Raw genomic sequence first — 20,378 nt, forward strand, 5'->3', positions numbered from 1 at the left:
GTTACCAATGAGGAAACTGATGGTCTCAGAGATGAAAACACACCCATCTAGCAAGTGGTGCAGCCTGGATTTTAACTCAGGCTCAATCACTGGGCTGGTCATTTCACATCAGGACATGAGGGGAGCTGGGCTTAGGACAGAGCTACACATGGATGGAGGCTGAGAGAACCACAGTGAGGTGTAGCTGTATTCAATAATGCTGTGAATCCCTGGATCACACTGCACCTGAAGCCCTTTCTATTGCTGGACACAATTACATTTGCTGAATTCTTTTTTTTTTTTTAAAAGGTACTCAAATGTCAACTTTATTATTTCTATATAAACACCTTTTTGTACCGAAAACTAAAAATAACAAAGTTTGCTGTAATTGCAATCCAAATTTTTGAAAGCCAGAAAATCTAATTATGCTATAGCCAAACTACCTAATGCTTTCTTTATCCACAAGTAACTTTGCTTCAATTTCTTGATGTTGGGTTTCATCTCACTGACTTTGGGTTTCCAAGGCACATGGGAATACTTATATCGTCTTGGCTTCTTTGGGTCAAATCAAACAGTAGAGCTAAAGTTATTCAAATACATTGAGATTACACAGATCCCTTATGAATTACTAGTATCATAGTAGGAAGAAAAAGATACAAGAAGAAAAATACATCCTATAACTCATTATCAAAATTATTGGTGTATAGTCTATACTAGCATAGAGTAGCTTTCTCAACCTGCTACATAAAATTACCAGCAAGAAAAAAAAGGTGCAAGAATAAGATTTATGGCTGAAGTGGCTTGGTGTCATAATACCCTATTCTAGCATTCTCAGAAGGATCCCATTCGTTAGACACGCAGAAACTGCAGGGACATTTGAATGGTCTTGATTCCTTCTTAACTCCCTTAAGCCCATTGTTTGTTGGTAGTCTTTCATGCGTACGAACTCTGCCGAGTAACATGTATCTCGGCCGGGCGCGCTGGCTCACGCTTGTAATCCCAGCACTTTGGGAGGCCGAGGCGGGCGGATCACGAGGTCAGGAGATCGAGAACACGGTGAAACCCCGTCTCTACTAAAAATACAAAAAAATTAGCCGGGCGTCGTGACGGGCGCCTGTAGTCCCAGCTACTCGGAGAGGCTGAGGCAGGAGAATGGCGTGAACCCGGGAGGCGGAGCTTGCAGTGAGCCGAGACTGCGGCACTGCACTCTAGCCTGGGCGACAGAGAGAGACTCCGTCTCAAAAAAAACAAACAAAACAAAAAAAACACGTATCTCAATCTTGCCATCTTTTTTTTTTTTTTTTTTTTGAGACGGAGTCTCGCTCTGTCGCCCAGGCTGGAGTGCAGTGGTGCAATCTCGGCTCACTGCAAGCTCCGCCTCCCGGGTTCACGCCATTCTCCTGCCTCAGCCTCTCCGAGTAGCTGGGACTACAGGCGCCCGCCACCACGCCCGGCTAATTTTTTTTTTTTTGTATTTTTAGTAGAGACGGGGTTTCACCGTGGTCTCGATCTCCTGACCTCGTGATCCGCCCGCCTCGGCCTCCCAAAGTGCTGGGATTACAAGCGTGAGCCACTGCGCCCGGCAAGTTACTAAGGTTCTTTATCAACGTCTTGGAGCAGATTTGAGAGGCCCTTGAATCGTCCCGGAAATTTTCTTCGATGAGCATTTGTGGAGACTCTGGGATGGAGGTTGGATTCAACTTCCGTGATGGGTTCATCGGCGTCTTGACACAACACTAAGCTTCTCCTGGATCTTTGAAACCTAGCAGAAACTGATGACGGAGCCTCAAATTACTACAAGGTAGCCCGGAAAGAGGCTGAAAACCGGAGCTCCAACCTTTTTTTTTTTTTTTTTTTTTTTATACAGTGTTTCACTCTTTTGCCCATGGTGGAGTGCAGTGGCGTGATCTCAGCTCATTGCGAGCTCCACCTTCCGTTTCAAGCAATTCTCCTGCCTCAGCCTCCCGAGTAGCTGGGATTACAGGCGCCTGGCACCAGGCCTGGCTAATTTCTGTATTATTAGTAGAGATGGGGTTTCATCATGCTGGCCAGGCTGGTCTCAAACTCCTGACCTCGTGGTCCACCCGCCTCGGCCTCCCAAAGTGCTGGGATTACAGGCATGAGCCACCACGCCCGGCCTACATTTCCTATATTCTTAGAGCTCATTTGAAAGTAGTTTTCTGTCACTTGTTAACAGATACTTTAATGAATGCAAAGGCTCAGCTCAAAGTCCCCTCCTCCAGGCACATCTCTTCCTTAAAGGCCCCCCCCAGCTGCCCCCGACAGACTCTCCCAGGCCCACCATCTAACATCTTTGCAGGGCTGCCCCTGCCTGGCTTGCTCTGTCTGCTTCTCCCTGTGGGATGCAGCTCCAGCATCCTCCCTATCTGGTTCTGATCTTTTCTGGATGTGCTCACTGCCCTCTGGCCAGCCACTCCCAGCTGGGCCAGCTTAGCCTGCTTGGAGGGACAGGGCAGAACTCCTACAGCCCTACTGCCAGGGGCACCAGCCTGCAAACAGCAAGGCTGAGCTAGGAGAGGTGGGTCATGGGCAACAAGGGCTGGTGGCCCAAGTCACTGGGCTACAAAGGGCCTGGCCTCAGGTGCCCAGAACATCTTTCTTAGACGTGCACTTCTGACTAAATACCCCACCTGTGCTAGCCAGGACAGCCTTGTCTCCCCTCCTCTTTCCCTCTTCAGATCTTGCCTGGCCCTTAACCTCCCCTCATCCAGAAACCCTCCACTGCCTGTTCTGCCCCACGTGGGGACCTCCGCCTCTGAATTCTAGCCACCAACTCTCACAGGAATATAGCACGTTACAGTTTGCAACAGATTTTCACTTCCATTGGCCCCTTGCTCCTTGGAACAGCCCTGAGATGTGGGCTGCACAGAAACCCACATTGCGTGTTTGAGGAAACTGAAGCCCACAGTGATTAAGTGACTTAAGTACACAGAGCAGAGCCGAGACTTGAACTCAGCTTTGCCGATGGCCAGCACTGGGGTACTTGTGAGTTAATATTTAATCACATACAGGTTGAGGAGCCGTTATCCAAAATACTTGGAACCAGAAGAGTTTTGGATTTCGCACTCTTTCAGACTTGGAGATATTTACAGAATACCTGCCAGTTGAACATCTCCAACCCAAAAATCTCAAATCTGAGATGCTCCAATGAGCATTTGCTTTGAGCAACATGTTGGTGTTCAAAATGTTTCAGATTTTGGGTTTCAGATTTTTGAAATCCAACCTGTAATAATTAATTTTAATGACTGCGGCTGCTACCCTTATAATCACCACTGCTACAACCACCACCACCACCACCACCACCACTACCACTGTAGAACCAATGGCGGCAGCAAGGTCTGGTCCTGTGTGGGCCTCTTGATAGCAGACCTCACCCCAGGTAGGTGATGTCTCCATGTAACAGATCAGAACACTGAGGCCCAGAAAGCTGAGGGGACGTGACCAGTCTCCTGTTTGCCAGGTCTTCGTGCTTAGGCCAGGGGTTATGGAAGATAGAAAGGGGTACTTGGCCAGGTGCGGTGGCTCACGCCTGTAATTCCAGCACTTTGGGAGGCCGAGGCAGGCGAATCATGAGGTCAGGAGTTCGAGACTAGCCTGGCCAACATGGTAAAACTCTGTCTCTACTAAAAATACAAAAAATTACCTGGATGTGGTAGTGGATGCCTGTAATCCCAGCTGCTCGGGAGGCTGAGGCAGGAGAATTGTTTGAACCCAGGAGGTGGAGGTTGCAGTGAGCCAAGATAATGCCACTGCGCTCCAGCCCAGGCGACAGTGCTAGACTCCGTCTCAGTTAAAAAAAAAAAAAAAGAAGGGGTACTCATTCTCCCTGGGAGACTCTCAGGGCTCAGGGATGCCAGGCTGGGGACCTCTGGGGCTAAGGAAGTGGAGCCCAATCTCCTCAGGCACTAAGCGTGGAGCAGGTGACCTGGACCAGGCTGTGTCCACCTTCCCTCAGGAAGGCCTCCATGATAGACCAAAGAGGAGCCCTTCCCTCGCTGCAGGGCCAGAGCCTCGGCTTCTCCATCTGCACATGAGACAGCCTGTCCCCAGGGACCCCGCTGCCCCTGGAGTCTGTGTGTGGGGTCAGATCACTGCTCACTTCTCACTCTTATGAAGGGAGAAAGAACCGGCTTATGATCTAGGGCTAGGCCACAGGACATGAATCCCCAGGGAGCTTGTTAAAAATAAAGACCCCCAGCTCCCAGGGCCCCTCCCTGCCTCCGGATTCTGATCCAGCAGCTCTGGGGTGCAACCAGGGAATCCCTGGGAGCCTGTTGTTCAAGCAGACGTGAGTCACTGACACCACGGAGACTGGGACCAGGAGGCTGATGGGCCATACCCAAGGACTCCAGCTGGGCAGCAGCACAAAAGCCCAGTTACCTGTTAGAGAGAATTTCCTCCTCCTCACTTTGCAGATGAAGACGCCATTACCCAAAGAGAGAAAGGGGCTTGGTCAAGGTCTCCAAGCAAATCTACCCCAGGCTGGGAGGAGGACCACAAGGATCACCAGGCCACCAGGTGGGACCAATGCTGACACCACAGGGACATGCTGGACCCCAGTTCCCACCCCAAGCACCAACCCTGAGAACCCAGTTGGCCGCCACCAGCACAGGTCCCCTTACCCATATGCCCACGGCCACATTCAGAGCAAAATACACGGTGATGACGATGATGTCAGCCACGCTCAGCTGCGTCCCAGGAGTGTGGAGGTCACTGGTGGAGTTGGTGGCCATGGCTGTCCTGCTGCAGGCACTAGGTATGAGCCCGAGGGACTGAGGGGCAAACCAGGTCAGAAAGGATTTCCTGGCAGGGAGCTAATTGATCATTAAACCGAGCCGACAGTGGCATCTCCAGCCCATGATGAGGCTGCATGCAGGGCAGCTGCGTCACCATGCAGTTCGGCTTCCTCACCCCATGGAGGGGAGCAGATCCCAGAGCGTAGGAGTCAGGGAGCCTGAGAGAAGCAAGTGGGAGGAGGAGGGGAAGGAGCCTCCTTGAACTTGGAGGGGGCTTGGGGAAAATTAACTGCATTTAGTGGACCCGGAGGCAACCCGAATAGTCCTAGAAAGGCTGGGTTGCTTAATGGGTGGCTTCACCTATATCTAATTTGTATAAGAAGCATAGAGCATCGGGACGAACGCCTCGCCTCTGAAGACACTGCCGTGGCGGGCAGCCAGGTCCTCCCTTAGCCATCGGGCTGTGAGTGGACTGAGCAGGGCTTGGGAGGGTGACACCTGCATTATGGCTCACTTCCAGCCAACATAGCCCAGGTTCAGAGACAGCCCCATGTCGGACAATAAAGTCCTGCTGCCAACGTTTCTGCTTTCTTTTTCTAGACCCGTGAAACAGTCCCAAGCCCTTCAACTTGACCATCCATTCAGCCCCTGCCGTGGGCAATGTCTGCCTGGGACCATAGAGGGACCCAGTATCTGTCATACACCAAGGACTATGCATGGCTGTTCCACACATGATCCCATTTCACGGACCATGCGTGGCTGTTCCACACATGATCCCATTTCACAGACCATGCGTGGCTGTTCTGCACATGATCCCATTTCACGCTCACAACAGCCATGCCGAGTAGGCAATGTCTCATCCTAGTCAAGGAAATGGCCATCCGCCATTACACAGCCATTGAAGGTGCAGAGTAGGATTCAGTGCAGATGTGGCCCCACCGTCTCCACCGCAGTGACAGTGACAGTTCCATCTGGATTCCATCAGAGTGGGACGCTCGCTCACTAATTCTATCAGTGTACACAGCAGGGCTGGCCAGCAGTCTCACGCCTCTGCTCAGTGACATGACTCGTGACTTTGCAAAGCATTTGCAGTTTAACCAGACACGCAGCACTTCCAGAAGTGTTAATGAGTGAGCGGCTGCCACCAGGAACACACTGGCCTGCAAACCCAGCCAGCCTGTTACTCGATAACCCTGAGGTGCGGGTAAAAATTAATCCCCTCAGCCAGGAGCAGTGGCTCATGCCTTTGGGAGGCTCATGCCTCTGGGAGGCCAAGGCGGGTGGATCACCTGAGGTCAGGAGCTTGAGAAGAGCCTGGCCAACATGGCAAAACCCTGTCTCTACTAAAAATACAAAAATTAGCCAGACATGGTGGTACGCGCCTGTAATCTCAGCTACTTGGGAGGCTGAGGCAGGAGAATTGGTTGAACTCAGGAGGTAGAGGTTGCAGCGAGCCAAGATTGCGCCATTGCACTCCAGCCTGGGCGACAGAGGGAGACTCCATCTCACAAAACAAACAACAACAACAACAACAACAACAAAAATTAATAGCCCTCACATACAGGACTAGGCAGAAGAAGGAAGGGAAAAGGGAAGTCACTGCTGAGAGAACCCTCAGGCAGGCTCAACTGCCTGCCATCTCCCTTTGCCTCCGGCCAGCCAGCCTCAGATGGTGTTTACTTCCCAAGCCATTGCTTGCAATGTGTTATAAAACAAAAGGCTGCTTTGCACTGATCAGAAGGACCCAGCTGGGAGGATCCAGACTTATCCAACCTATCTCATTAAGATAGAGTAGTTGCACAAGCAGCATTGGCTCTGAGACCCTTGGCTAGGTCTTAGAAGGAAATAAACCACTTAGTGATAACTGCTGCCTTTGGATCAAAAGTCCTTGGGATTTTTGCCACTGAGTTTAAACGGAAAAAAAATGAAAAAAGAGAAAAAAAATCCTAAGGAAAGAAAGCACCAGTAAAGGTGCTCTTAAGGGGCTGAGACTGATTTGCTAGTTCAGCCCTGAAGGACGGGGACAGGAGGAGGGTGGCAGTGGAGGACATGGAGGGAGAAGTACCAAACAAGCCCAGCCATGTCTGCGGGAGACGAAACGCCATCCGGAGCCCAGTCACCCCCACCTGACCCAATGGGATCACTTTTTCACTCACCCCAAGAAAGATGCAGACCATCCTAGCTGAGAAGTCATCCATACCACACCCCTTGAAGCCTCTTTCATCCCCAGAAGAAGTCCCCCAGACTCATGAGAACCAGGAACAGGACATGGAGGGGTCAGCAGAGCCTAAGCGGGATGACTGGAGCCATTTGTATCTTGTGTGTGGGGCATCTATGAGTTTATGAGTTTCTTTCTTAAGTGCTTCAGAATTGTGACCAAGACATGACCAACCATGTGATGAGCTGGGCAGCACTGGAACGGACCGCACATGAGTGAAGGGAGCCCACGGTCATCTGCGGCAGCTTGCAGCAAACCCCTCCAGGGCCCCTCTCTGCCTGCCTGCCAGGTCTAGTTCCAGCTTATCTGTTGCTCCTGCTTTTGCAATAAGCACAAGACTGATCATTTATTCCTGTTAAGTATTGTCTGCTTGTCTGTCCTGATGGAGAAACTCCCCAAGAGTCCTAAGCTGCAAGAGCAAGGGTGCTCAGGGCAGCCAAAAAGTTTGGAAATTTCCTGCATAACCACCCAGAGAAGGTGGTGAGTGAATTATTAGACCTCCAAACCGTGGAACATCATGACCATTAAAAAGATGAGGTGGCTTTATATAATGGCATGGAAGGATGATACACTTATAAGTGAAAAAAGCAAGCTACAGACTATAGATCTATATCCATGTTTATCCTCTCATTATGTATAATGTAAGGGACTGAACGGCCATAGTGTTTTGAAGGACACACACCAAACTGCTAAAGAGGAGCAAGGAGAATTATCACTTTATTTTATTTTTTTGAGACAAAGTCTGGCTTTATTGCCCAGGCTGGAGTGCAGTGGTATAATCGCAGCTCATTGCAGTCTCAGCCTCCTGGGCTCAAGCGATCCTCCTACCTCAGCCTCCTGAGTAGCTGGGACTACAGGCATGCGCCACCATAGCCAGCAAAGTTTGGTGTGTGTTTCTTTTTTTTTTTTATAGAGACAGGGTCTCCCCATGTTGCCCAGGCTGTTGTCAAAATCCTGGGCTCAAGCAGCCTTCCAAAGTGTTGGGATTACAGGCGTGAGCCACTGTGTCCAGCCCAAGTTATCACTTTTTACTCTTTGGTGTGGGCTGGGCTTTTTTGTAAGACATCTGGCCTTGGCCTTGGTTTAGACCAGCAAGCTGGCCCCCAGGGGTGCCCCCGACCCTGCCTGGGCTCCCCTCACCAGCCGGGTCAGGCAGTTTCCTTACACTGATACAGAGGCTCAAGGAGAGTCTTGCCAGGTGCTTTGTGAAGGGTGGTGGGTCCTGGACAACCATTTCCTGAATGCTCACCTGCCCACTTGTGCTGGGTACCTGCATCTGCATTGGTTGGTCACCTCCCAGCAGCCCTTCCAGGGGGCCTTCACTTCCCTCCACTCTGCTGCTCTGCTGGCTGAGCGCTGCGTTCTCTTATCCAGGTAACCTCTTGACTACTCCCCTTGAGGGCTTCAGGTTTGAGAGTCCACCCTCCATCACTCCCCACCCAAACCCACCCTCTCCCAAAGCTCAGTGGGCTCAGCTGGGACCCCAGGGGCCAGCCCACAGCTTCATCTTTACCATGGTTATAGATGCCTACTGAGTGCTCACCATGTGCCCACGCATCGTCCACCCTCAACTCTCCCAACTCCTTGAGGGATGGAAAATCCTAGGCACAGAGAAACAGAGGAACTTGCTCAAAATCACACAGCAACTAAGAGACAGAGGAGGACTTTGAACCCAAATTGTCCAGCTCTCGAATCTGCCCTTTTAATATTAAACTCCACCACCCAGCATGGCTCATGACAGGTATTCAGTGGGAATGAATGACCCCCGCTCCGCCGCTGGGGTCCCAGCCAAGCCCACTGAGCTTTGGGAGAGGGTGGGTTTGGGCAGGGAGTGATGGAGGTTGGACTGTCAAGCCTCAGGCCCTCGAGGGGAGTGGTTGAGTGGGCACCTGGGTGGGAGGACCCCGAGCTCAGCCGGCAGAGCAGCAGAGTGGAAGGGAAGTGAAGGCAGCCGGGAAGGGCTGCTGGGAGGTAACAGAACCGATGCAGACCAGGCATCCAGCACAGGTGGGGAGGGACTGATCCCTGGCCTCCAGTCTTACCCTTTGGAATCTACCCACCACGCACAGGATGTCAAAACACCCTAAAAGCCTAACCCTGGACATGACACGCCTGTTTCAAACTTACCTTCAACGGCCTTTACTGCTCCAGAGATCAAATGCAAGGCCATCAAGCACCAGGGGCCCTGGAACCTGGCCCTCCCCCTACCCAGCTCCAGCTTCTGCTGCCCTCAGTTCCTCCCTGGGTGTCCTCAAGTCCCCCTACCTCTCAGTCTGCTTGGTGAACTGCTACTCATCCTTCAAGGCGGTACTGAGACATCACTGCCTCTGTGAAGGCTTCCTTGGCTCCTCCCTCTTGTGTGCATCCCTGGCCTTGCTGGGCTCGTGGCTGTGCTGCCACATGACACAGTAGTATCTGCCCCCACCCACTCGTCACCCCGCTCTTCCGGTGACTGGCACAGGGTCTACCCTTGCCACATCACTGAGGAGGTCCAAGGAGCCCAGGCAACTAAGGAATCTTTAGATGCTGAGGCCCCTGAGGCCCTTCAATCCCAGAAACCTATTCTTTTTTATCATTATCGAGGGAGAATGCATTTAACATCAAATCCATCATTTTAACCCCTAAAAGTATACAAGTCTGTGGCTTCCAGCACCTTCACAACGCTGTGCACCCATCGCCGTTACCTATTCCAACATTTTTCTTTTCTTTTTTTTTTTCCTGAGACAGAGTTTTGCTCTGTCACCCAGGCTGGAGTGCAGTGGCGCAATCTCGACTCACTGCAACATTTGCCTCCTGGGTTCGAGCAATTCTCCTGCCTCAGCCTCCTGAGTAGCTGGACTAACAGGTGCGCACCACCACGCCTGGCTAATTTTTGTATTTTTAGTAGAGACAAGGTTTCACCGTGTTGGCCAGGCTGGTCTTGAACTCCTGACCTCAGGTCATCCACCAACCTCAGCCTCCCAAAGTGCTGGGATTACAGGCATGAGACACCACGCCCAGCCTATTCCAACATTTTTCATCCCCTCCAATGAAACCTTGTACCAATTAAGCATCACTCTTCATTCCCCCTCCCCAAGCCTCTGGCAGCCACCAATCTACTTTCCCTCTTTGTGGATTTGCCTTCTCTGGTGTTGTGGTATCATAGGTATGTAGGAGTTGCCTCCTCTGGTGTCGTGGTGTTATGTATACACACAGGTTTCCACCCTGGGTTCCTGACTCAACTCCACCGCCCTTGCTGCATTCTGTCGTTATCACATCTGGCATGTCAGGCCTTAGGAAACAGAATCTCTCTGACCTTCTCCGGCCTCCTCTCACCTGCCCCAAGGCGGCCTCTAATCTTCCCCTGCCTTTCTAATTGTGGGTCATATCATCCTCATTCCAGAGAGGGTCCTGCCCCACACCCTGGGGGAAGGAATGCTGATCTCATGAAACTTTCATAAAAAGCCAAGAGGACTAGGTCCAGAGAGCTGCCAGATGGCTGAACACGTGGAGGCAGGAAGGAAGGTGAAAAAGAACTCATCCCTGTGCTGGGAGGGTGGCACTCCCCAACTACAGGAACAGAAGCTCCTGTGCTCAGGACCTTTCCAGACGTCACCCTGTGTCTCTCTTCATCTGGCTTTTTCTCTGTATCCTTTAAAATGCCCTTCACAATAAACCAGTAAGCCTCCTAAGTAAGTGTTTCCCTGAGTTCTGTGGGCCGCTCTAGCAAATTAATTGAATCCAAAGAGGGGGTCGGTCATGGGAACCCAACTTGAAGCTTATGGGTGACAAGTTCCAGAGGCCTGGACTGGTGGGAAGGAGGAGTCAGCCTTGGGAACTGAGCCCTCACCCTGGGTAGATTGTGTTGGACTTGAATTGGAGGGCACCTTGCTGGTGTCTGCTGCAGAATTGATTGCTTGTTTATTGGTGGGCAGATGTCCCCACATTTGGTCACAGAAGTCTTCTGCGTTTGTTGCAGTGTGAGAGCAAAGGTAAAACCCGGTTTGGAAGTTTTTCCCAAATAGGTATATTACATAAGTGGAATCACATGATATGTGGTCTTTTGTGTCTGGGTGCTTTCGCTGAGGATGTTTTCACGGTTCATCCATGTTGTAGCGCGTGTCGGCGCTTCGCTCTGTCTTCTCACTGAATAATTGTCAACTGTACATGTATGCCATAGTTCGTTTATCCCTTCATCGGTTGGATGGACATTGGAGTTTTTTCTACCTTTTGTCTATTGTGAATAAAGTTGCTATGAACATTGAGGTGAAAGTATCTCTTTGAGATCCTGCTTCCTTTTAAAATTTTTTTTTAAATTAAAAGCATTTGTTTTTGTTTTTGTTTTGTGTTGTTTTTGAGACAGAATCTCACTCTGTCACCTAGGCTGGAGTGCAGGAGCGCAGTCTAGGCTCACAGCAACCAACCTCCACCTCCCCGGCTCAGGTGATTCTCATGCCTCAGACTCCCAAGTGGCTGGGATTACAGGCTAAATTCTGTATTTTGAGTAGAGACAGGGTTTTGCCAGGTTGGCCAGGCTGGTCTCAAACTCCTAGCCCCAAGTGCTCCGCCACCTCAGCCTCCCACAGTGCTGGAATTATGGATGTGAGCCACCTCACCCAGCCAATTTTTTTTTTTTTTTACTTCTAATAGTACTTTGGAAGAAGCCCTACTTTCAATTCCTTTGGGCATATACTTACGAACAGAATTGCTGGGTCGTATTCTATGTTAAACTTTGAGGATTGGCCAAACTGTCTTCCAGAAGAGCTGCACCATTTTACATTCCCACCAGCAAGGCACTAGACCCCCAGTTTCTCCACATTCTCATGAACACTTGTTATTGTCCATTTTTACATTTTTTTTTTTTTTCAGGCAGAGTGTTACTTTGCAGCCCAGGCTGGAGTGCAGTGGCACGATCTGGACTCACTGCAACTTCTGCCTCCTGGGCTCAAGAGATCCTCTTGCCTCAGCCCACCAAGTAGCTGGGACCACAGGTGCATGCCACACACACAGCTAATTTTTGTGTTTTTGGTAGAGATGGGGTTTCACTGTGTTGCCCAGGCTGCATTTTGACGTTATTATGGGCCGGGCACGGTGGCTCACGCCTGTAATCCTAGCACTTTGGGATGCCGAGGTGGGTGGATCACGAGGTCAGGAGATCGAGACCATCTTGGCTAACACAGTGAAACCCCGTCTCTACTAAAAATACAAAAAATTAGCCAGACGTGGTGGCGGGCACCTGTAGTCCCAGCTACTCACGAGGCTGAGACAGGAGAATGGCGTGAACCCACGAGGCGGAGCTTGCAGTGAGCCGAGATTGCGCCACTGCACTCCAGCCTGGGCGACAGAGCGAGACTCCATCTCAAAAAAAAAAAAAAAAAAGACATCATTATGATAGCCATCCTAGTAGGTGTGAAGTAGCATTTCATTGTGGTTTTGATTTGCATTTCCCTAAGGACTAGTAATGTTGAACATATCCTATCAGTTCCTCCATAAATGTTTTAGTTTCTGTCTATAAAAGATAAGGACCTTTAAAAAAGTTCTAAATATAATACTGTTATCACATGCCCTGGAAAATTAGTGATATTTCTTTAATACCACCAAATATTCAGGCAGTGTTCAATTTCCAGTTGTCTTATAAGTGCTATAGTTTTTTTTTTTTGAAGTTTGCTTAAATCAGAATTCAAATAAGGACCACACATTGTGTTGGTTAATATTTTAAAAGTCTCACTTTTTTCCATTTGTTATTTAGTTATTGAAGAGACCAGATTGTTTGTCCTATAGTTTCCCTCCAGCCTGGATTTTGTTGATTGCATCCCTGCAGAGAGTTTAAAATATTACTCTGTTCTTTGTGTTTCCTGGAAATTTCTAGTTGAATCTAGAGGCTGAATAAAAATCAAGTTCCTTTTTTTTTTTTTTTTGTGGGAGAGGTTTGTGCTAAATTTTGGAAAGTTAATTCTTCAGGGTAGTTCTCTTTTAGGGAAATAATATACATTATTTAGAATAAAAAATGTGCTTAGAACTAAGGTTCTTGATTTCTTTGTTGTGAAATGTAGGTGTACCTGTAAAATCTTGTTATATGAAACATTCTGCAGTACTCTTTATCTAGTCTTGGTATATTTGTAATCATGAAGAGGGGATATGGGAAGGTTCTAATTTATTAGTGAAGTTTTAATTTTTTCAGCTATATATAGGGAATGTAATGAAATAATTTATTGGTGTAATGGAGATTTTCGGCTTGGTTCCCCATGGTGACATTGACATTATCAACTACTGTGAAGTGACTGTGAATTTCAAAGGTGTTTTGAGTGCTTAGCATATCCACAGTCCATGCTTGCGTCCTTCCCTCCATATGTAATAAGCCAGAACTCTGGAAGGACTTGCCTACTTTCAGCCTCTGTGAGTCTGCATTAATGAAAGGCTAATGTTATTTTGAATAGAAGTATGCAGGCTCTAATGGTTTTGGATCGAAACATTTACTGTAACCTCTGTGGAGTGGCTGGTTTTTTACCCATGTATTTATGACGGAAAAATTCAATTCATTAAGCATATGGCATGAATAGCATGATGTTTGAGCCCTGTGGTAGGAAGGTTTTTATTGGCCTGGGGATTTGTGGTATGCTTTGTTGGCTCCACCTCATTTATTACCTGTGCCCACTTGACATGCCCATCTTGTACAGAGGAAGAACTGGGACTGAACATCAGCAGATTTAAGTTCTAAACCTGGTTCTACTGTAAAGTTGGCAGATCTAGCAAACAAAAATACAGTATGCAGCCACGCATGGTGGCTCATGCCTATAATCCCAGCTCTTTGGCAGGCTGAAATGGGAGGATTGCCTGAGGCCAAGATTTCAAGGCTAGCCTGGGCAACATAGCAAGATCCTGTCTCAAATAAATTACAAAATTATTTGAGTGTGGTGGTCCATGCCTGCAGTCCTAGCTATTTAGGAGGCTGAGATGAGGGGATTGCTTGAGCACGAGTTACAGTGAACTATGATCATACTGCTACTGCACTCCAGCCTGGCCAACAGAATGAGACCCTGTCTCTAAAAAAACAAGCAAACTATATATATATATATATACACACACACGTATGTGTATATATATGACACATATATGTATATATACACACGTATATGAGATACTCAGTAAATTAGAATTTCAGAAAAACGAGGGATACTTTTTTAGTATAAGTATGTCTCAAATGTTACCTGTGACATACTTATATTAAAAATTATTTGTTGTTTATATGAAATTCTAATATTGTTGGGTGTTCTGTATTTTATCTGGCAACCCTACTCTTCTGGGAGCTATTGTTTGACTTTGGCAAGTTACTTTACCCCTTTGGGTCTTAAACCTCGTTTGTAAAATTAAAGAATTGGAATAGGATTTCTTTTTTTTTTTTTTTTTTTTTTTTTGAGACGGAGTCTTGCTCTGTCGCCCAGGCTGGAGTGCAGTGGCGCAATCTCGGCTCACTGCAAGCTCCGCCTCCCGGGTTCACGCCATTCTCCTGCCTCAGCCTCTCCGAGTAGCTGGGACTACAGGCACCCGCCACCACGCCCGGCTAATTTTTTTGTATTTTTAGTAGAGGCGGGGTTTCACCGTGGTCTCGATCTCCTGACCTCGTGATCCGCCCGCCTCGGCCTCCCAAAGTGCTGGGATTACAAGCGTGAGCCACTGCGCCCGGCCAGGATTTCTAAAGCTGCTTATACTCCTGTTGTAGAAAGTTGTCCAAAAATACTCTCACATAAGTGTACAAAAGCAGATATGTAGGAATGTTCTTTGTTGCTTTGATTAAATTTCACAACATTGGAAGTAACTTATGAGAGACTGTATTATTTCCAATTCTATTTTCCCCTACATACTCTAGCAACATATATAAACTCAATTTATGGTGGGCATATAGCTGCCTGGAGTAAAGATGACATTTCCTAGCCTTCTTTGTGACAAAGTATGCCCACATAATTCATATAGGGCCAATGGGATGTAAGTATGTGTAGTACATAACTTCTGGGAATTACACTTAAAGGGAAAGGCATGTCTTCTCTTTTGTCCCCCCTTCTGCTTCCTGGAATGTGGACACTGGGAGGGAGCTGGAGCAGCTGTCTGGAACCGTGGGTGAACTTGGGAATGAGACCATGCATGGCGGAGTAACAAGACATGGGCATTTGATAATGTAAAGTACCAGAGCAACTTTATAATATCAAATTGTAAAAAAGTACTATCTACCTCCACAGATTTTTGTGATAGAGAAAGACAATTTTGTTTAAGCCACTGTTATCTTGAGTACAGCTGGACCTTATCCTAAATAATACACAAACTTGATATCTGTGGGGTGAGACTGGCTAAGTTATGGTGTACCCATAAGATGCAACATTGGAAAGCATTTAAGAAAATAATAAGGTGTTGTTAACTATGTTTGTATGTACCAATATGAAATAGTTGCATCATTATGTAAGTGGAAAAAAGCAAGCTACAGAACAGAGTGCATGCTATCATTTACGTAAGGAAAAGGGGCCACAGGAATGTGTGCATTTGTGTAGACTTGTCTGAAAGAATAGTCAAAACACTGGTCATTGACGGGCTTCTGGGAACTGAGGATTCTTCTTCTCTTTTATTTTTTTTAAGACAGAGACGTGCTCTGTTGCCCAGGCTGGAGTGCAGTGGTGCAATCATGGCCCACTGCAGCCTTAACCTACTGGGCTCGAGTGATTCTCTTGCCTCAGCCTCCCAAGTAGCTGGGACTACAGGTGCATGCCACTGTGCCCGGCCCATTTTTTAACTGTATCTTTTTGTACTCTTTGAATTTTAAAACAAAAACCATTTAAAAACTTTTAAAACAAAAACTGTTTCTTAAAAGCCCTGACATGCTGCTGAAACTCTCTAGAACATTGTGTACAGGCATTGTACTTTGGGCTGTGGAGATAACCTAGGCAGAGTCCCTTTGTCTTCTAGGAGCTTGTGCTCTAACAGGGTAAAGACAGGGGAACTGATTACTATTCAGTGGCTTGAGGTAGGGAGTGGTTAAGTTTGAGAGTAGAGAAAGGAAGGGCTGTGGGAGATGAGAAAAGTGGACAGAGACTTTTCACGGTGGAAGGTAGGAAGTAGCCACTATTCCTAGTTATTGGAAACCGTTGTAATTTCTATCTCCTGTCCACCCTCCTCCCCATGCTTCAGTGAATCACACAAAGGGAAGGGACAGTTCTTTGAAAAAAAATCTTTCCTTTCTGTGCTTGTAAAACTAATGCATATTGTTTGTAAAAACAAAAACAAAACAAAACAAAAAAACCCCTAAAACTTGAAAGATATGTGTAATGTAGAAAATGGAAATTCCATCACTCTAAGATATGTCATTAAACTGAGAATACATTCCTTCATATTTTTCCTATGAATGTATTAACATTGTGAGCACATACTACTAAATCCTAACTTGCCTTTTTTGTTTAACAATACATCTTGGCCACCTTTCTATGTGAGCATGTGTCAAACCACCTCATTGTTTGTTTGTTTTTGTTTTTAGAGACAGGATCTTGCTTTGTTGCCCAGGCTGATCTTGAACTCCTGGGCTCAAGTGATTCTTGTGCCTCAGCCTTCCAAGCCACTCCACCATGCCTGCTCCATTCATTATTTTAACAACCATCAAATATTCTATTGAGTGGACAAACTGTATTTTTATTTAACCAATCTTTTATTATTACATCTGGTTTGTTTCCAGTTTTTTAGTATTACAAATACCCAATTGAGCAAGAATGTCTGAAGAATAAACTCCTAGAAGAGAATTTCTAAGTAAAAGGATATGAACATGAAAATTTTTTTTTTTTAATTTTTTTTGCATACAAAAACAATAAACATTTCCTAAAAATACATACAAACAAAAAGATGCGTATCAAACATATTAGGAAGGTTGCACATGGGAAGTCGGGGAACAGAAATGGGGGTGGGAGTTAAAATAAATGAGAGAGGGACTTTATATGGATCAGTGATAATAACTCAATCCTCTATTTGACAAAGAAGAGGGAGAAGGAAGAGGAAGAAAAAGAAAGTGGGATAAAGGATCAGAAAGGGAGGAAAATAGAAAAAATTAGAGTATGACTCCAGGGTAGACCTGTTTTGTTGTCATTGAGTTGGTTGGTTGGTTTGTCTGTTGTATTCTTCATGTTTCGCCAAGTTGGCCAGACTGGTCTCGAACTCCTAGCCCGAAGTGATCAACCCGCCTCGCCCCCCAGAGTGCCGGGACCACAGGCGTGAGCCACCACGCCCAGCCCCCACATTGCTTCTGGCCTCCGTGGTAGACCTCCCAGACGGAGCGGCCAGGCAGAGGAGCTCCTCACTTCTACCCAGACACGGGGCGACCGGGCAGAGGCGCTCCTCACTTCCCAGATGGGGCGGCCAGGCAGAGACGCTCCTCACTTCTTCCCAGACGATAGGTGGCCGGGCAGAGGCGCTCCTCACTTCCCAGACAATGGGTGGTCGGGCAGAGGCGCTCCCCACTTCCCAGACGATGGGTGGCCGGGCAGAGGCGCTCCTCACTTCCCAGATGATGGGCGGCCGGGCAGAGGCGCTCCTCACCTCCCAGACGATGGGTGGCCGGGCAGAGGCACTCCTCACTTCCCAGATGAGGCAGCCGGGCAGAGGCGCTCCTCACTTTCCAGACGATGGGTGGCCGGGCAGAGGCGCTCCTCACCTCCCAGACGATGGGTGGCCGGGCAGAGGCGCTCCTCACCTCCCAGACGGGGCGGCCGGGCAGAGGCGCTCCTCACTTCTTCCCGGACGGGGCGGCCGGGCAGAGGCGCTCCTCACTTCTTCCCGGACGGGGCAGCCGGGCAGAGGCGCTCCTCACTTCTTCCCGGATGGGGCGGCCGGGCAGAGGCGCTCCTCACTTCCCAGACGGTGGGTGGACGGGCAGAGGCGCTCCTCACTTCCCAGACGATGGGTGGCCAGGCAGAGGCGCTCCTCACTTCTTCCCGGATGGGGCGCCCGGGCAGAGGCGCTCCTCATTTCTTCCCGGACTGGGCGGCCGGGCAGAGGCGCTCCTCACTTCTCAGACGGGGCGGCCGGGCAGAGGCGCTCCTTACTTCCCAGACGGTGGGTGGCCGGGCAGAGGCGCTCCTCACTTCCCAGACGGTGGGTGGCCGGGCAGAGGCGCTCCTCACTTCCCAGACGGGGCGGCCGGGCAGAGGCGCTCCTCACTTCCCAGACGGTGGGTGGCCGGGCAGAGGCGCTCCTCACTTCCCAGACGATGGGTGGCCGGGCAGAGGCGCTCCTCACTTCTTCCCGGATGGGGGGCCCGGGCAGAGGCGCTCCTCATTTCTTCCCGGACGGGGCGGCCAGGCAGAGGCGCTCCTCACTTCCCAGACGATGGGTGGCCAGGCAGAGGTGCTCCTCACCTCCCAGACGGGGCGGCCGGGCAGAGGCGCTCCCCACCTTCCAGATGGGGCGGCGGCCGGGCAGGGGTTGCAATCCCAGCACACTGGCAGGCCAAGGCAGGCGGCCGGGGGGTAGAGGCTGCCGTGAGGCCAGACCACGTCACCGCACTCCAGCCCGGGCAACACCGAGCACTGGGTGAGCGAGACTCCGTCTGTAGTCCCAGTACCTCGGGAGGCTGAGGCGGGCAGAGCACTCGGCGTCAGGAGCTGGCCACCAGCGTGGCCAAGATGGCGAACGCGTGCCTGCATCCAAAAGAGAAAAGGCAGGCAGCGGTGGCGCGCGCCGGCAGTCCCAGGCAGTCCGCGGCGCGGGCAGCAGCAAGCCGAGTAGATTGTAGCCTGGGCCAGAGAGGGAAAGAAAGGAAGGAAGGAAGAAAGGAAGGAAGGAAGGAAGGGAGGGAGGGAGGGAACATGAAAATTTTTAATAGCTATTGCCAAATTGCCTTCCAAGTGGTTGTACGAATTTCTGTTTCCTGGAGCAGTGCGTGTGAATTCCCTCATTAACCACAAATTTTCCAATCCTGGTCTTTTTATCAGTATTATAAGCCAAAAAGATTGAATTTCATTTTAACTTGCATTTCTTTAATTCTTTGCAAGCTTTTTAGCTTAGCATCCACTTGGCGTTCCTTTCTGGTGAACTGTCCGTTTATGTAAAAAGGGAGATACTAACCCACTGGTGAAAGTGTTTTCCTGGACATCTCATTCAAGGTATAGCAGTCTCCAATTGCATAATTTCTTAAGCCACAAGAAACTCCACTTTCCCTTTTAACATTTTGTATGAGGCTGTTCTTGCATTGCTATAAAGAAACACCTGAGACTGGGTAATTTATAAAGAAAAGAGGTTCTGCAGGCTTCACAGGAAACACGGTGCTGGCATCTGCTCGGATTCTGGTGAAGCCTCAGGGAACTTTCAATCATTGCAGAGGGCCAACAGGAAAAGCGTCACGTCACAGGGTGAAAGCAGGAGCAATGGAGTGAGAGAATGGGGAGGAGGTGCCACACACTTTTAAATGACCAGATCTTGCAAGAACTTACTGTTGCGAAGACAGCACCATGCTTTGAGGGATCCAAACACCTTCCATCAGACCCCACCTCCAGCATTGGGGATTGCAATTCAACATGAGAATTGGATGGGGACAAATTTCCAAAATACATTACAATCGAAGACCAAATTCAAAGACAATGTTAAAGTATTTAAGATTGGAGATAAGTTACTTAAAGACCCTAGCACTTTGGTTTTATTGAAATATAATTCACATATCAAGGAATTCAATCATTTACAGTGTACAATTCACTGATTTTTAAAGTATATTTAAAGAGATGACCAACTATCACTATAATTAATTTGAGACATATTATCACCTAAAAAAGAAACTCACCCATTCGCAGTCATTCTCTGTTTCTCCCAGATCCCCCTGGCCTAGGCAATCACTACCTTCTGTCTCTATAGATTTGCCTGTCTAGACATTTCATATAAATAGGAGTATATAATATAATTTTTTTTGCAACTTTTTTTTTTTTTTACTTAGTGTGATGTTTTTAAGATTCATCTATGTTACAGCATGTATCTGTTCTTTATTCCTTTTGTTGCCAGATAATATTGCGTTGTATAGATATACCACATTTTGTGTATCCATTTATCAGTTGATGGACATTTGTGTTGTTTCCACTTTTTGGCTAATATGAATAATGCTGCTGTTAATACACTAGAATTGGAATTGCTGGGTCATATAAATTTATGTTTAACCTTTTTAGGACTATTAGACTGTTTTCCAAAGGGGCTGCACCCTTTTACATTTCCACCAGCAGTGTAAAAGGGTTCTAGTTTTTCAGCATCCTTGCCATCACCTGCTATTATCTGACTTTTTGATTATAGCCTTACTAGGGGTATTAAGTGGTATCTCATTGTGATTTTGGTTTGCGTTTCCCTTATAGCTGATGATGTTGAACATCTTTTTATGTGGTTATTGGTCCTTTGTATGTCTTCCTTGGAGAAATGCTTATTCAGATCTTTTGCCCTTT

The 20,378-nt window shown here is 48.3% G+C and overlaps 2 protein-coding genes across 5 annotated transcripts in view; one reads left to right on the forward strand and one right to left on the reverse strand.

Moving 5' to 3' along the window:
- Positions 1 to 4,774, reverse strand: part of SLC5A10 (solute carrier family 5 member 10) — a 72,222-nt gene extending 67,448 nt beyond the window's left edge. For all 4 annotated transcript variants that reach the window (XM_055243229.2, XM_055243230.2, XM_055243228.2 and 1 more), the window contains exon 1: positions 4,623 to 4,774. In XM_055243229.2, the coding sequence (XP_055099204.1) occupies positions 4,623 to 4,733 (111 nt within the window). In that variant the 5' untranslated portion in view covers positions 4,734 to 4,774. The remainder of the gene's footprint in view (positions 1 to 4,622) is intronic.
- The window catches only part of LOC134732392 (uncharacterized), a 234,349-nt gene continuing 218,702 nt past the window's right edge, over positions 4,732 to 20,378 (forward strand). Inside the window, exons 1-5 of the mRNA XM_063617054.1 lie at positions 4,732 to 4,756; positions 6,967 to 7,048; positions 8,098 to 8,328; positions 9,189 to 9,261; positions 10,032 to 10,099. Of these exons, the coding sequence (XP_063473124.1) occupies positions 4,732 to 4,756; positions 6,967 to 7,048; positions 8,098 to 8,328; positions 9,189 to 9,261; positions 10,032 to 10,099 (479 nt within the window). The remainder of the gene's footprint in view (positions 4,757 to 6,966; positions 7,049 to 8,097; positions 8,329 to 9,188; positions 9,262 to 10,031; positions 10,100 to 20,378) is intronic.

The sequence above is a fragment of the Symphalangus syndactylus genome, chromosome 14, assembly GCF_028878055.3.
Source record: "Symphalangus syndactylus isolate Jambi chromosome 14, NHGRI_mSymSyn1-v2.1_pri, whole genome shotgun sequence".
Classification (NCBI taxonomy): domain Eukaryota; kingdom Metazoa; phylum Chordata; class Mammalia; order Primates; family Hylobatidae; genus Symphalangus; species Symphalangus syndactylus.